We start from the raw sequence: 17,796 nt of genomic DNA on the forward strand, positions 1-17,796 counted from the left end.
ACGGTAATATTTGGATAACCTACCCAAAATTTAGGCAGCTTTCATATTGTAAAAGTAAAGCGGGAAGTTTCAGAGTTTCTAGAAAACAAATTTCACAAAAACTTTATTAACTGGCAATCCCGTAAGCAACAAACCTCGAAAACCATGTGTCAAGAACATCCGGATCCTGATATATTTTTGCATCTTTTCCATACTTTTCTTGAGCTTTCCCAAGAGCTTCATCCTCACTCCTTGCAACTATATATTCTTCTTCACAATCTTTACCCACAATGTACCAAACTGGTATTCGATGACCCCACCACAGTTGTCTGCTTATGCACCAATCCTTAATATTTGATAGCCAGTGATTGTAAATCTGTTATTTAATAGAAGGCGCAGGTGTGAGTGAAAGAATATAGCGAATCTCTCCGGGTAAGCCACTGCCTAAATGGGGAAGAGAACTCGTTGCATTATTTACATAAGGTACTCAATTTGCTATGCAATACAAAGAAATAGAAATGTAAAACAAACTTGACCGACAATGCACAGAACAGATATCAGCACTCGTGCTCGGTACAGAGTCCTATTGGGCATGAAACCAGCAACTTTAATTAATCTATTTTATTAGAGAAAACCTTTTTTGTCAACTAAAGAGTACGAAATGTCAATTATGCTCCTTTTAAGTTTACTTTTAATTGAGTTAATATTTAATCAGATTTAAAAATTGAGGTTAACTCTGTAAAGTAACTCACTGTTTAATTAATCAATTATGCTTCTCTCACTAAATTTTCTCTTTCTGCATCATCGATCAGATGCTTTAGCTAAAAATTTAAAAAAGAAGAAAAAAAATTATGCTTCTAGTCATAATAAAAGAAAACAGCTCCATAGCTTTTATTTTTGTACTTGAAGGCTCCAACTGAAAAGAGAGGAAAACTACTTGGTGTCCCAGAAGAGTCAATATGAGGCCAAATAGCGCATACCTTTTCAAATCTTTCAGGTATAATTTTCAGGTCTCCTTTTTCAACAGCACTAAGGGCTTTCTCAGCTAAGGGCTCCATCGTTACAAACCACTGAAAGAATTGGAGGACAAAAGGAAGAATGTATATATATTATATAATGAAGGTAACAAAATCTTTATAGAAAATCACAAATTTTTCAAAACATGATAGTTCAAAAACCAAATGCGAAAAGCATTCAACTCACTTCTCCACCACGCTGAGATCTGGGAACTCATAAGGTATGTGGCTCTTTCTTTACAGCTAAACCAGTCTCCTCCAGATCTGCCCAAAGTTTCTTCCGGGCCTCAAACCGATCAAGGCCACTGACAGAATCACAGGTTTCATTACCAAATATAAGATATAGGATAAAAGATAAAGTTCTCCAATAAATTCAAGTTCACAATCCAAGAACTTATACAGCATTTACCAGTACAGTCCGGCAACCTTGTTTAGCGTTCCATCCTTGTTCATGACATTAAGTATTGGAAGACCAAGCTTTCTTGCAAGATTGTAATCATTATGATCATGTCCAGGGCTTATCTTTAGCACGCCAGTGCCAAAGTCTTTCTCAACATGCTGCCAAAACAATTAATGGTCCACAAATCAAGTTATTTACCTGGAAATATATGAGAAGCAGGCAGGCAGTCAAGGCAAATAGTGGACTGGAAAAACAAAAACAAATATCTATCTTCCGGTTACATTACACATTTTCTGATTACAAATGACGCCTTATAAAGATGTAAAGCAATATAGCCCCAGACAGCAGGCCTTGCACCACCGTTTGCAGAAAATATAACGACGTAATTTGCATAATCCTCTTGATTCAGTTACCAAATCAGATAGAATTTTCCCAAGGACAGAATTCTATTTTACTTTTTCACTTTTCAAAAACATTATTCTTATATTACTTTGCACAAACATAGGATTCTAATTAATTACGTATTAGTATTGGAAACAAAAACTTACAGCAACCACTTTATAGTTCTGCAAGGACATAACCACAATATTCCTTGTGTTTGTTTTATATAGCAGGGAGCATAAAAAGCTTAAAATAAGTATTCTTCCACATTACAAACTTTACAGCAAGTGAATAAACTGAAGAGGTGCATCAAGAAAAATAAAAAAGAGCACTCAATTGAAATGGGGAATAACTGAAGAAAGTATTCAGGCAGGCACCAAAAAGAAAAACAGAACAAAAACCAACACATAAACCTAGGTAAGGGACTTGGTAGAAGGAATTGCGCACAAACCCATACCCAGTCGAAGAGGCTACCAGTAGTACTAATAAATTCACTCCCATATTAACTTTCTGCTTCTAAACATCCCTAGACATTACTGTTAGAGCATGATACCCATCAGAGATCCAAGCATCAGTAATCGAGATTTGGCATCATACTAACAATAAAATTACAACAGCAAATACAATGAAGATAGAAAAGTAGTCCAAGATGCTTTACCTTGTCAGCGATGATAGGGATGTGACGGCCATATGTCAAAGGCACTATAGCCATTCTATTAATATATTTAGAATATCGATCATCCTGCATGACATTATAAAACATTAGAAACCATTCGGACTAACAGCTTGTATAGCAATTAGTGTTTTAGTGTCCTTTGGCTAAGAAGAATAGAAAGAAAAACTATAAAATGTGGATAAGGTAAAACAGCTGAGTGAAATTTCCAAACATATGTCCCTATCTTGCTCCTTTGGGTCACATATTAAGAGTAGTTTCTGGCTTGTGTTTGGCATAGAGGGAGTTGTTGGGGAGTTTTTAAAGTTGATTTCATTGTGGGACAGTTGCTTTCTTGCGGCCATGCTTTCCAAAACACTTTAGGCATGTCCCCTTTAGTATGACTCATCTAGGCTGGTCTGTTGTACTGGACTAGGTGTGGCAACAGTATTATGCTATTTAATTGGCCTATGTCTATGTGTGTGGCTTTGATGGTAGCCTTTTAGGTCTCTTAGTTCATAAAGTGAAAATTTCAAGCCTTGTTAGTCTTTGGCATTTTTCACTTTATAAATAATGAGGGTTCTTCATTGAGAAAAAAAGAAAAAGAAAAAGAAAAAAAAGACTCCTTGGACTCAAATGTTGGTGAACATGACCCGTAGGAGTAAAAAGATCAAACATATTAGAATTTCCCAAACAGGGAATACAATGTTCGTTTATAGAAAGAGAAATTTCAACACTCAAAACAGTTATACGTCTAGGGCTTCTTACGCCTCGATTTGTTGTTAATTAAACAATACTAAATACGGAAGAAAACAAACACAACTATGTAAACACAAGCTAAGGTTTCATGTTGTAGAATTCAGAAAATTAAACAATATATGCACAGACCTAAGACCATTGTGCATGTACCGACTTTTTTAAGTAAACAATACATGAATAAAATCTAAATACTTGAGCACCAATTTATTAATCTAGGCCTTCACACAAAGCCCAGGTTAGGAATTTATATAAAAAGATTAGGTTTACATAGATGTTGGTCCAAAAAAATCAAAAGCAATGTCTAAAAATATTTTACCCTATAACCTTTCTAAATTGCTTAAACATTATTTACCATAAAAGAACTGTCATCACCTGGTCGATCCATAACTAAACTCCTAAAGGAAGCCAGAAATGTAAGCAAAATAACCCCTACCTCAGGATGCACAGCAATAGCTACATCACCAAATAATGTCTCCGGACGTGTTGTTGCTATTGTCAGATAGTCGGACCTAAGTACAGAAGGTACCAATGAGAGTGCATAATGTAACTCGGAAAATTGTTAGAACTCACCCATAGACATAGCAGTAGAAGAATTTACAAACGAATAAGTGAACGACTGCTAAAGATCGTAAAACTTAAGTACTCCCAAAATTTTGTAAACAGTAATCATCTTTTTGTTGTAATATTAGTTAGTTGTCAAACACAAAATAACCTACCAATGTTCGAACTATGAATGTCACAGTTATTGTGCCAATAAATTTTCCTCTCTAGAGGGACCAAGTTGCTTTTTTATAAATAAAAATTATATTAAAAGAGGAAAGAAGCAGAGACAGCAAAAAGGGTGGTCAAGCAAACCACCCCAACCAGAACCCGGAAGAGAAAAAGCCAACTCTAGCTGAGAGGATTAACATAAGATCTGCACTAGCAACTATATATCAACAGAATATTTTGCATCAGCACACAGTAATAGCACAACAGAAGACATATGCTTGTACACTCTAATAGACCATATAACGTTAAGAACACATTTCATAAGGGAATCAGAAATGGTCAGCTGGCAATTACTTTACACCTCCAGCAACACGATACTTAAGATAATAAAGAGTTCCGGATTCTTCATGATATTCTACTTCCTGTTCATAAATATTAAGGGCCATGTCAAATATTGCATTTTAAAGCACAAGCTCAATCGAGATTAGAGCGTAACACATACATGAGACCAGATGAAACTTACCAAGTCAGAAACGGCAGTCTGTAGACTAGGAGACCAATTCACCATGTAGGACCCTATGTATATACAAATAACAAAAAAGTATACATGTAAGTCACACTTTCTTGTAAACGATAAACAGCTTACTCTTCCAAAAATCAACTCAAAACCTAGAGGGAGAGTTTCAGGACAAAAGTGTAAAATAATAAGGTGAATATAAATTCAACTGTTCTGACTAGAGAGAATGTTTGTTTCAGTCACCATAGAAATGTGATTGTTGTAATACAGAAGAGATCTAATTCCTTACATCTTGACTTTTGCCATTATTCACAAGAAAAAACTGCCAGCTTATTCATAACTGAAGACTTCAATATACAAGAATTTCAACGAAAATTCTGACATACCAGTTCTTTATAAGATTAATATGTCACCATATATTTCAATTTTTCACAAATAATTCAATTCTTTCAAATTCTCACAAACAGAGAACACATCTAACACAAAGCTAGTACCATATTCGCGGTACAAATATGTCACCATATTATACCTATACTAAAACCCAAATTCGGGTGGCACTGTTTTTCACTGTTCGTGAACAGTGAACTACCGAAATTGTCCTCCACTTACTATTTGGAGTTCTTATTTTTTCCGTTTCTATACAGAGAAGTGGCGGATTTACCCTTTCTGGCCACGCATTTCGTTTGTGCTGTTCAGCCTTCCCATTCTTTTCCCTCATTTGTACCCACGTGTCCGTTTGCTTCTAAGCGATGTCGACACGTTAATCTGATTCCAACAGTTCTCCACCCTCCATTTTTTGGTGGGGAATGTGCTCGAAGGCTCTTCCATTTTCTTCCGTTGCTTTTCCCTTTCTCTTCCTCTCTGTTTCTGTGCTTTTCTCCCTGCGTAAATCCTTCGTGTTTCCCTGCTTCTCTCCACCTCCTCCTCCGCCCAAGAACCACTGTTCAATCTGGTTTCTCTGGCTTTTTCCGATGGCGGCCAAGATTTTGTCATGGAGGAGATGAATGATGGAGGTGAATCGGATCTTGAATACGATTTCTACCGCGAGACTTGCCCAGCAATTGAGACCATTGTGAGGTCGACGATGGTGCAGATTTATTCCCACCAGAAGAATGTCTCTGCTCAGCTGCTGCGCCTCTTCTTCCGTGACTGCTTCATTCAGGTACATCCCAAACCCCAAGATTCTTTTTTTCTTCATCTTTGTGGCTATTTCTCGTATGGGTTTTGTTCTGATTGCTCTGCTTTTAATCTTGATGCTACTTTTCTTCATCTTTGAGGGTTTTTCTCAAATGGGGTTTCTTCCAAATTCTAATCTTGCTCTGGGTTCTCTGACTTTCTTCATTTTTGTGTGGGTTTTTCTCGACGGTTTTTGTTTGGATTGTTCTAGATTTTTTGGTTTCTCCTGTGTTCATGGAAAAGTTTGGAACTTTTTCAGAAATTCCCAGAAAACTAACCTTTCCCTTTAGTTTCAAGGTTTCTGGTGAATTGGGTAATTCCCAAAATTAACTGTGGTTAATTTGAGCTTGCTTTTTATTTTTATTTTTTTGGGTAGTATTGATGTGATATCAGTAGCTTTCTGATGAGATTTGATGACAAAGATGAAATATTTGAGCTTGCTTTTTATTTTTATTTTTGTGGGTAGTACTGATGAGATTTGATGACAAAGATGAAATCTTTGAGCTTGGGTTAAGTGTGGTTTTTCAATGCCTTTTCTTAGCTCTGATTGCAGAGCTTTACTATTTACTGTGGTGGAAAAAGAGGTAGATTGAGGAAATAAAATGTTTATGCATATTATTATGAATTTAATATATTTTCATTTATTTAAAAATAGAGATTAATTGTAAATATAATACCTACAATATTTAACATAGCTTTTTTCTCAATGTCATTTTCCAATGCTTAACGTTTGCTTTTGTTTATGCATTTGATTGAAGTGTTATTTCATTTTTTAACACTTTTAATTGATTCATGTTTATGTTTGAATCAGAAGAAAAACGTTGCTAATGATTTACCTGTGATGATGCAACGTTGATATGCTTTTGTGTCAATTTGGCTTCAGTTATTTGGTAAGAAAACTTACTTTAACCCCCCCCCCCCCAGTTTAATTCATTTTGTGTTATCAGTTTTCTTAAGTGGAAGCAATAAGTATGTTTTATACGGCATATTTTAAATAATTAGATAAAAAAATTGCTTTCTAAAGATTGATGTGAAAATTTATAAATTGAATTTAAATTTAAGAAACGCATGAATGAATTTAGCAAAGAAAACAAAAAATGAGAACTATTTAAAATCATTTTCTTTTGTTTATGCGTTTGATTGAGGTGTTATTTCATTTTTTAACGCGTTTAATTAATTCATGTTTATGTTTGAATCAGTAAAGAAACGTTGCTAATGGTGTACCTGTGACGATGCTACGTTGATATGCTTCTGTGTTAATTTGGCTTCAGTTATTTGGTAAGAGAGCTTACTTTAACCTCCCAGTTTAATTCATTTTGTGTTATCAGTTTTCTTAAGTGGAAGCAATAAGTATGTTTTATACAGCATATTTTAAATAATTACATAAAAAAATTACTTTCTAAAGATTGATGTGAAAATTTATAAACTGAATTTAAATTTAAGAAACGCATGAATGAATTTAGCAAAGAAAATAAAAAATGAGAACTATTTTAAAAATTTTAAAATGTGTTCTAGGGTTTAGTACGAAAAGTTGTTTCATGAGTTGTGTTTTGAGGTTTACGTTTATGATGTGAATAGAAATATGATTGAAATGCACATACATTATTTTTAATATTTTAAGAGATGATGTTTATTGTCTGGAGAAAATAACAGCATCATTCCTACATGTTAAGTTTATTTATTTTTCAATTATTCTGGAGAAAATCTGAGGCCAAGTTCTTCGCTCTTCTCAGTTTCTGCTGCTGATCAGTTGCCATCACACTATGTAATGAACTCTTCTTCGTCAAATATATTCCATTTCCAATTTGGATTCTCGCTGTTGGTTCTCTATTTGAAGTTGGGAAAAACTCATATGTTGCTTTTACAGTTTGATTAACAGTTCTTAATTAGAATTGGCAAATTCTTTTACTAAACATTTTTTTTACTCATATTTCTAATGTTGGAGGTTCGTTCTGATTTGAGATGGAAATTAATGTTATCAAGAGTTAAAAATGTGATTTAAGACACAAACTATTATGATTTTGTAGAGAAAATAAGCTTTTAAATGAAGGGTTAGAGAGGTATGGGTGGGATTGGTTGAAGGATTTGATGGAAGCTAACTTAATTATGATGCCGTTAAAAAAAAAGTCAAGGATAAGTTGAAGGGTTAGAAAGAAACTAGAGTGGAATTAATTGGAAACGAACCATTCACTAGAAAATCGATATATTTTTAGGTGTATTCGGAATACAAAGTAGTATAATAAGTGGTCTATGTGGTTTATATTTTCTATACTTTTTCTTATAATCTCTTATGCCTTGGTCTATTTACTTTCTTGAATTCGATCTGTTTTTGTAGAAACTTGGTTGCATGGCAAGTTGGAAATGCACAAAAGTTTGATAACGTCCTATAGAATTGCCAGAGAAGGTCATCTCCATTTTGTGCAAAATCAGCCTTCTTTCTGCACACAAAAACACTAGGTAAACACACTTAATCCTTATTTTGTTCATGATATAATTCTACTGTATAAATTTATTTCAATTTTTTTTTCCCTTGCCTGGGATGCTTCAAGACCAACATAGTAGAGGACAACTTTTAGTGTTGCAGTAAACAACATTTCCCATTAATGTTTTTGGACAGGAAGCAATTTGTGTTTTTTCGTATCCAAAGAACTTTGTAATATTTTTAATAGACGAAATTGGTTTCTCTTTGGATATTTAAATTTGTTTCATTCATGATGAGTTTGTGTATAATTTGCATTGGCATTGGTAACTCAGTTTTTGACTCAAACATTATTTATGAAGATTGAAATTGCATAATCTTTCATATAGTTTTTAATCCCGCAGCAACGCGCGGGTACAAATTCTAGTATTTCCTAAAATGGCACCACATAGATTAATAAAAAAAATATCCTTTAACAGAAAAACTCAACTAAATACTGATTCAATGAATCAACGTAATGTTTCACAAAGTTGGCATGCTGTAGAGCATATATCATGGTTACAGACAACCAGCCATCCCACATGTATGATCATAACTTGAAGCTAAGAACTTCAAATGATGAGAATAGTTGTCACAACATGAAGTAGAGAATAACAAAAACTAAAGACAATGGATGGGATTCAGCAGCAAAACAAACCCACCTTCAGAACTCCATTAAAAAGGGACACAGGCCACAACAAAGTTCTTCAGAGTCTAGGATTATGGAACAACTTTAAAAGGAACTTAGGGCTATACCTTGATAGATTAAACCTTTCTCATGAAGTCTGACAAAGGCCTCTATAACAGCACCTGCATGGAGTAAAAGGATATGAGCCTTGACAGATAAAGCCTTTTCCCTCAATATGAATTTTGATTTTTTCAGAGAGAAATAATAAAAATGATCACAATACAAACATTTACTAGCTCCTAACAACATTAGTGACCTTTGAAGTTAAAACTGCTCTTTTTTATTACATCTTGGAGCCCTAAAGAAAAGTTTTAATAAAGTGTGCATTTGCAAGGGGGTTGTAGCTCAAGTGGTTAAAAGCATTTACTCATGAACCCGAGGTCCTAGGTTCCGTTCCCCCCATCCCCCAACAAATCAATAACTTTTGCACATATTCCTAGACAACTCATTCGGTGCCCTATACTACACATGGGAACTCGACATACCGTGCCCCCTTGGGGCTTACATTTCATACATACTTTCTCAGTTGACTAGAGTTCTACAAGATAGAAAAATGCCTTACGACTTAACTGTTCATCAAGGGTGAAATGCTCTCTATTCCAATCACAAGAAGCACCAAGTCTTTTGATCTGATTTATGATGGTTCCACCATACCTGATATTATAATCTATTAAAAAATAACAAGTATAAATGGAAACAACAAATTTCATTGGAACATTAATGGCAGCAATTCACTTTTTCTGGGAATTGTATTTAGTATAAATTAGTAAATTGCAAATCTAATCATATATGATTCAGAACAGAATCATAACTACACAAGATTTTACTTTATGGTATTTCTTTAAAATAGGCATGCTTTTTGAAACGAATGACTGGTATAGGGTACCTTTCAGTAGAATCTTTAACTTAGCTAATCTTCAGAAGCAGAATAATGATGATCATTCAATCATGCTGCAGGTATTAAATTATGAATAGTAGGAATCAGTTGATTAACTTTTTCTACATTGCCCACCCAATGTTGACTTGTGAAATGAGACTTCCATACAATCCTAGCTTGCTTTCAGGGTCTTTCATGAAGTGGCCATTCTCCAAAAAGTCATCTTTACAAATAAAGAACTAACTAGATATTTAGAAGAGATGATGCACAACATTAAAGGAGAAACCTAACATGTTCAGTAGATATACCATAGGCCAAAGTATATATTTAGCAGTGATTCAGTGTACACCAAAATTGTTTTCCATGATTTTTCTCTTTTTTTAAAATAAACAATTTTATTTATCATTGATTCAGTGTATACCAAACTGCAATATAGCTTTATAAAGGCCATAGCAACATCCTGTACAAGGAATTCTACATGTTGTGACAAGAAACAACAGTTTTTCTCTCTTTTTACTAGCACCACAAAAAATATAGTACGGTAGAATGCATGAGAGAGAGAGAGAGAGAGAAGATAAACAATGGAAGATAGATAAGAATATATACTTCTCTTTCCACTCCCAAACTTTACTCACAAACTCATCTCGACCCAAGTCAACCCTTCTAATTCCTTCAGAAGCAAGCATTTTTTCCACAACCAGCTGGTAGAAAAAGAGGAATAGTAGTATGAGCAAAAAATTCAAACTAAGATAGGCAAGTTACGATTCTAATTAATACAAAACGGTGCAAATTAAGACAAAATCAAAGCCAATGAACAAATATAGATTCCGAAATTGACCAACAAAGTTATCAATAAAAAACCAAATCCCAATCGTGAGCTCAAAAAAATAAAGAAAGAATCAGATCAAAGCAGTTTCAACTCTTCCAGAATTATAAAGGAAGTTGCAATACGCTTGTAGAACACAGAAAATTATAAATGAAGATGATGTGAAGTATTGCAATAAAGATGTGAAAACAGTGGAAATACTTGTCTTGAAACATAGGCTTTGTGGTACAGAGACAAACCTGAGTTGCTATACCAGCATGGTCAGTCCCAGGAAGCCAAAGTGTTGGTTTCCCCTTCATCCGATGATATCTAACCATAATGTCCTACAACAGAAATTAATGAAAAGTGAATAGAAGAAGTAAGCAGCAGTAAGAAGCAGTTGAATTAAAATTTAGGAAAATTGAACCAAGTTCGTCCACATTTTTTCAGACAAACATTCAGTAATTTTCTTTTTCTTAGATTAGGTCCTTCTAACCATTTGACAAATCCAAGATTAGATTATTGCCCCAATCATCATTATTTACAGTAAAATGCGGGTTTGAAATCCCCCAAATTAAGCTATTCAAATTGTAAAAATCTCAATATTTATGAGGTTTATATAACTACAGGCTACACCACAAGGCCCAAAGGTACAACTGACTTTGTGTTGACACTTGGGATTACTATTTTTATCAGCTATGCTTTGACATTCTGTACAAAATCTCATTGCACATGTAGTCCTTAGTTCTTCCAATTCAATTCCAATCTTTCAACTTCGCGTACCTATATTTAGATATTCCAAAATATTTTCCATTTCTTAGTCAACTATTATTTATACAACCTCGCACCAGTATGTGCAATTAGAAAATGAACACATTCTTGGGCCACACGTGACAGATAAGCAGCAGTTACCTGTGCCTAGAAAACTAGAAGCATGGCTAGGTGCAAACACTAATATGCACTTCAACAAAAAATGACAGAGAATGATAAGATCCGATACTTATAAACACCTTTCACAACCTCAAGAGTCACAAACATCGCATGCCCCATATGTAGAGAACCAGTAACATTTGGAGGCGGCATTGAGATTACAAAAGGATCACTTCCTCGGTCAAGGTGTGGCCTAAAATAACCTTGAGACTCCCACCTAACAATCAAATGAATTCATTAATATGCAATGATTGTACATAAAACAATATACTAGTAAGCACCACTTGATAGAATCTGCAAACTGGCATGTGAAAGTACAGGCAAGAGTCAAGACACACATGCAGCAACATAATTTCTTTTAAGTTAAATTAGAATGTGTTTTTCATTATAAATTATTAAAAATTACAGTCACTACATAATTTCTTTTTAAGTTGAAATTAGAATGTGTTTTTCATTATAAATTATTAAAAATTACGGTCGCTACATTAAATACATGCAGAAACACCATAGGCTAATGCAGCATGAAACTGAAACTTTTATCACCGGTGTAAGTCAGAGATCTGACTATATATCTGAAACAGCTTCTTGGAACTTAAATCTTTCATACTAATGGAGAGAAATGGTGTAGATCGATTATAACTAGGAAATGTAATAACAGGTAAGGTACCAAAAAAGTGATTCTCTCTTAACTAAGCCACAAGAAACCCAAGTGCTCTGGAGGCACAGGGTTTGTGGACTTCCATAGGAATTAAACATTAAGAATTTCACTCACTGATAATTGGATCAACATGGAATATGGAGTTAGAAGTTTAGACTGGAAAACTAGCTTGGTTGTCTTATACACCAAATTCCAAAAACAAAAAATAATCCAAAAAATGAACAAATACTTTGAACTTTCATAATATTTTTGGTATCCAATTTATTTTCTATTTTCTATACAACGCCCCATAAGTATCAGGACTAACCCTGCATAAAGCACTTTGGAGCATCAACAAGAAAACTTGAAAAGATGTCAGGTGCACTGCAAAAGTATCACCTGGAAAAAGATTGGTAACCGACTCTTCAAGAAAGGTGTCAACTGTGAACTCCAACCCAAACATTTTCCCAGAAAAAAAAGTGCTGGCCTCCTGAATTGTATAAGCTACTTTCCAATGATTGAATATACTTAAACTTTTTCCTCAACACCAGTTCAAAAAATGGGAAAACTCATCTTTCATCCCAACAAAACAACTTCAGTTACAAATTTAGCATATACATGACAAAAAGTACATTACACAATGAGGCAATACAACATCACATAAGCAGAGCGGTCCCACTAAATATACTGCAAAGCCTCTAAATTCAGAACTAACAGTAGAACGATAGCATTATATCAGACAACATCAGACCCTATAAATCCAACACCTGCCTTCAGATACAGAAGCTTCCCCAATTCACGTTAAGAAAAAAAAAAAAAAATCGACAGTGAATTGTAACAAAAAGAAAATCACGGAGAATGCGCATAACACCAAAGCACCCATACTAAAGCTGTATTTATTTATTATTGTTACCCCAATTATTGGTCATAACAGAAAGAATGCATAAGAAAAGCGTATAAGAAAGAATATTACCAATTGTATATCCGCTCTTCTGAAGTAAAATCAAAGGTCTTTGCAATCTCTGGAGACGTAAACACACCATTCTCGGAAGCAGCAACTGAAACAGAACAAGAACTGATAAATGCACCATCCAACAAATTCTACAAACTTCAACGAACAAAATTCTACGAATTAAAGTGATTAAAATTCAAATGCTTGATTGGTTAAGCTCAATTCTCCGTATTTTTCCAACTGATAACAGTGGGAAACATGAAAGGAAAGCTACATCCGAATTTTCTCGGCAACCAAACAAAGAATTAAGGGAAAGTGAGAGGGTAATAATCACCTGACAAGTGTTTAGGCTTAAGAGGATTGAAATGCCAGTAGGAGAGACTGGCGCGACGACGCCGTTTGGAGAACAGAAGAGGACGGAGCCTGTGAGCAGAGCACGAGGACCAGAGAGAGGGGGCCGAGGAATGTCGTTTGGAGAATCATCGTTTTGGAGAGAAAGGCTCGTTTTACGAGGTCGTATTTTCCAGGTGAGTAAGGGCTGGTTTGGTATTGTGGTTCTTTGAAAAAAAGCTGCTGCGAGAATAAGCGGCTGTGCTGTGAGAATAAGCGGCTGTGAAATAAAGCAGCAGAGTGTTTGGTAAACTTTTTTGTAAAAGTGTTTTTGGAAAAAAAGGCAGTCTGATAGTGGGTCTTTTCATTAAAGGAGCATTGTAGCTCGATGTGCTTTGAAAAAAAGTCAGTTTTTCAAAGCTGCAAATAGCAGTTTCAGTTTTTTCCTTTGATTTCAGCTTATTCTCACAGCAACTTCCAAAATAAGCCCTTTTTTTTTCAGTTTACCAAACACCTAAAACCCTCATAACTTTTTTTCATGGGTGTTTTTTTTTAAGCACCTCACTCCCAAACTAGGGCTAAATGACAGCATAAACCTTGGTAGGACTTTAGCTATAGAAGAAGGGGGGTTTTAGTTTGAGGGGCAGAGAAACATGATGCAGCGGATTACGAATGGATCCACTTCGGATTTGGTCCATGTGATTTTTTCATTTTTCCATAAAAATTTGTTAAAATTTGACGACATGGAGATGTGCTTATCACATTTCGGTAATGACATTGATTGATCGATGCTGAAATTTAATGAAAAAAAAAGTAAAGGGAGATTCAATTTCGATGACCATTCATAATAAAAACCCGAACAAATGAATTTTGTATAATGAAAATTCGATCTAAAATTAGATGGTTTGATTCATCAAAATACAAAAGCAGAGGTAGATCTATAAAAATGGCCCTATACAAGGTGAATGATCATCAATTTTATTTTTTTGAACAAAAGATATTATTTACACTAAAGAGAGGGAAGTGTGCTAGCCTCATAATGAGTTAGCAATAATGTTGTTCAAATTCGCTTTTAGTTAGAATTGAACCTAAGACATCTTACTTACAAGTGAAACAGAATACCACTAATGCAGTATTAAGTGGCACTTCTATGTAGTTTATACTTATGTAATTACGCAAAGCATCTTCAATTGATCATTTGAACGGGCTCCTAATAAAATTTAAGGGATGAGTTGGAACATCCATCTCCAATCACACTCCTAAGTATGAGGGGCTAAGAGGTTTTAGATTTGAATATCGTAAATGACAAATGAGCTTTTAATATCATTTTACATTCCTCACAAGTATATTTTTCTTTTTAAACATATAAAGTTTTGAGTGTAACATGAGAATTATAGAATGCTAATAACAATTTGCAAAATAAAAACTCTATATCAATGGGTTGATAAGCATTATGACTTCCTAAGATAGAACTTATGCTTGAATATAAATTTTTAAAGGAGCTTACAAGATAGTCTTTGACTTGAAAGTATATATAATTAGAGACTCTCTTATATGTAATTAAATGGGGAATGAACAAAGGGAAATATCCTCTCTCAATTCTCAAATAGAGTGCGATCAACTGATCATATTTCAAGAGGAGTTAATAATACTAATTAAGGGTGATTAGTGCCTATTGAGAAATTCAACAATTATACAATATGTTTATACCATATTTAGGGCCTCCGTATTTAGACATTGTATAAATACTCGGAGGATTCAAATGTAATTATGCAATAAGTGAAGGGGTAAATATGTACTAAGTGAGGAACCCTTATTCTATAAAAGGGACTCCTCACTCTCTTCATGGGAGAGCCAATTTGAGGCAAAGGTTGAGGCTAGAGAGAGATCCATCAAAATAGGCCTTTGGCCCCCCATAAATATAATACAATCAGTGTGGACGTAGCCCAAACCTTGGGGTGAACCACGATAACTCTTGTGTCATTTACATTTTATGCAGATTCACGGTCGGATTTACGTTGTACCAAGACCATCCGGTTTTGTGCATCAACACAATATATTTGCCTAAATTACCATCCAATCAACGGTGACTTGAACACATATGTTGAAACGATTCCCTTCTTACTTAGCATTGATTGTAACAATCATTCAGATATTTACCTTCCTGACTCTGTATCAATTGTATCAACCATAAGAATCAATTATACGGTTCTTTTCTATAAATATTGGAAACTGCTATTAATATTCCAAAAATCTCATTACTACTTACAAGTATTATTTTTACTAATTATACAAAGTTTAGATTGCAAAATGAGATTTTTGGAGTGCCAATAATAATTCCCTAAACATTTGTATATTATAACTTTGAAAATTCAATTAAAAAAATATTCAACCATATTAAATTTAATTGTGGATATTACCGTTATGTTGTTATGGTGTATTTATGTAATTCATTGTAGAGTTTCAGTTACGAACCTAACTTCCCAATGGCTGTATATATACGTATATATATGGTCATGTATTCGGGTCGATAACATTCATATCGTATTATTGGATACTCTTGTATTAACTTAGTGTTTTTTATGTGGATATTGTGATTTGTCACGCTGTATTAGTTTTTTGCTATCCTTTTTGTATATCATGCGAAATGAAAGTTTGAATTAAGACGCATCTGTTTTTCGAGTTGCAGTACAAGAATTTGAGACCGGATTATCTGAAGAACATGGAAAGTCATCAACTGGAAGGGTGCCAGCGAAAGTGTATGAGAAAGAAAGCCCTAAAAGCTGGTGGCATTTGCAGCTAGTTGAGTTCCCGAAAATAAAAGGATCAACGTGACAAATGAGGACGCTTATTTAATCACGCATATTTCCCATCCCATATGTATGAACACCAGATTAGATTAGTGTATGATGTCGAAAATTTTGTTCGACGAAATTGTTGCTGTTTGCTGGATGTAGTCGTTGCTTTTACAGAATTCTTTCAACCAAAATCTTCAACATCAAAGTAGAACCCCCACTCAAAAAAACCAAGGAACAAAGCTAAAGATAAGCAATTCTTGGAACAAAAATGACCAATTCTAGCCCAAACAGAAAAAATTCAAGAAACAAAACGGATAAACCAAAGAAACAATCATATTACAGTCACAAAAAGAGAACCACAATGCAACTGAGACTAATCTTGGAATACCACCAGTTCATGACCCTAAACAGAAATTTGTAGAAACCCAACTTATAAATCAGAGTAACTATAAAATTATGGGAAATATGTAGGAGACGCCAGTAGAGCACAACATGCAGAGCAGAAAAACACAGGTGGAACAGTGTCAGCATCCTCAATTCCGCGGCAGCGTGTGTGTTGCCACACCTCACATAAGTCGCATGCCACCATCCTCTCCCCGTCATCATCTGTAGCACCGCAGTCACAACTCACAATCCAAATGTCAGATCCGCCTTCATACCTCAGTGGCGTGTCTAAATCTATCCCGCTTCCTCTCACACCAACTACTACTCCCGATTCAGCTACTCCAAAAAGGGGTTCCATATCTTCCATTTCACCCAAGCCTTCGATTGCCATGACCTCAAACCGTTCTGTGATAAAGTAAGTATCTCTCAGTGCACTCTCAGCTGCTCGCTTTAGTTCCCTGACTGTTGCATGCAGTGGCAAAACTACTACTTCACCAGGCGGCAGCTCCCTTTTGAATACGAATTCCATATCAGTCAAGAGTTGGCAAAAGATTGTCAACGACTGCTCTTCATCATCCCTGTGTGAACATTCCTTCACAAAGTGCTTGGCGCCCAATAGTCTTTGAGTAGCCAAAACCATTTGCTCTGATTCCGGGTATTCCAACAGCACGTGCTCATATAGATAAAGCACATCATTGTACACATCAACTCCAGGAACTAGAGTTGCTGATTGAAACGACTGAGCGGGCTCCGAGACCTTAACCCCATCTGCAAGATCATGAATTGTATACTCCAAAACCCGAGTTGCTGGGTTCACTGCACGGCACACAATATGATTCCCAACTATCACATTATTCATTGACTTCAGCACATAATCCAGAAGGCCAGTATCTCCAATATGTGAGCGAGCTGCATCTCGCACATCTTGCCGGGTCATCACACTTTGACCGCTCTCTTTCTTTTCGATGGTTACACTTCTAGCCAAGCTAGTAGATATTCCTTTTGTACGATTGGAAGAGCGGCTAGTTTGGTGGTGAATAGCAGGACAGGTTCCCCGAGGACATTAGAGATGGCCTTGTTGGCGGGGGTAATGCGATTGGTGACGAGGTGGTGCACGAAAGTGACATCGCAGAGCACCTTGTACGGCTGTCTGAATCCGTAGCATGCAGTGTAGAACCTCACACTCTTCCGGTGACGCTTCTGCCTTTTCACTCTCATAATTCTGTCCTAATAATACTGCCCGATAATCCTCTCAATCGTAAAGAAAAATACAATTATACTTCAAAATTAAAACTTTTTACAGTTTCATAAATCAAATTTCATCAAACTGAGTTCAAGCTGAAGAG

At 35.2% G+C, this 17,796-nt stretch overlaps 1 protein-coding gene, 1 long non-coding RNA gene and 1 pseudogene across 4 annotated transcripts; 1 reads left to right on the forward strand and 2 right to left on the reverse strand.

Annotated features, from left to right (window-relative positions):
- The window catches only part of LOC103417428 (valine--tRNA ligase, chloroplastic/mitochondrial 2-like), a 28,025-nt pseudogene extending 14,608 nt beyond the window's left edge, over positions 1-13,417 (reverse strand).
- On the forward strand, positions 5,229-8,303 carry LOC103432299 (uncharacterized). 3 transcript variants are annotated; one of them, XR_011578296.1, is made up of 6 exons: positions 5,229-5,577; positions 6,403-6,481; positions 6,791-6,869; positions 7,325-7,356; positions 7,927-8,048; positions 8,141-8,303. It is a non-coding gene; the product is annotated as an uncharacterized lncRNA (long non-coding RNA). The 3 variants fall into 3 exon arrangements; XR_003770597.2 differs by lacking the exon at positions 8,141-8,303 and having other exon boundaries at positions 7,927-8,119; XR_003770598.2 differs by lacking the exons at positions 7,325-7,356; positions 8,141-8,303 and having other exon boundaries at positions 7,927-8,119.
- A 2,946-nt stretch (positions 13,418-16,363) lies between the features above and the next one.
- LOC103405828 (PHD finger protein MALE MEIOCYTE DEATH 1-like) lies at positions 16,364-17,448 on the reverse strand. The gene has a single exon (XM_029097004.2). It carries the CDS (start codon positions 17,385-17,387, stop codon positions 16,521-16,523), a length of 867 nt encoding a protein of 288 aa, XP_028952837.1. The 5' UTR covers positions 17,388-17,448; the 3' UTR covers positions 16,364-16,520.
- Between the last annotated feature and the right edge of the window lie 348 nt (positions 17,449-17,796).

The sequence above is a fragment of the Malus domestica genome, chromosome 17 (genome assembly GCF_042453785.1).
Source record: "Malus domestica chromosome 17, GDT2T_hap1".
NCBI classification, from domain to species: Eukaryota; Viridiplantae; Streptophyta; class Magnoliopsida; order Rosales; family Rosaceae; genus Malus; species Malus domestica.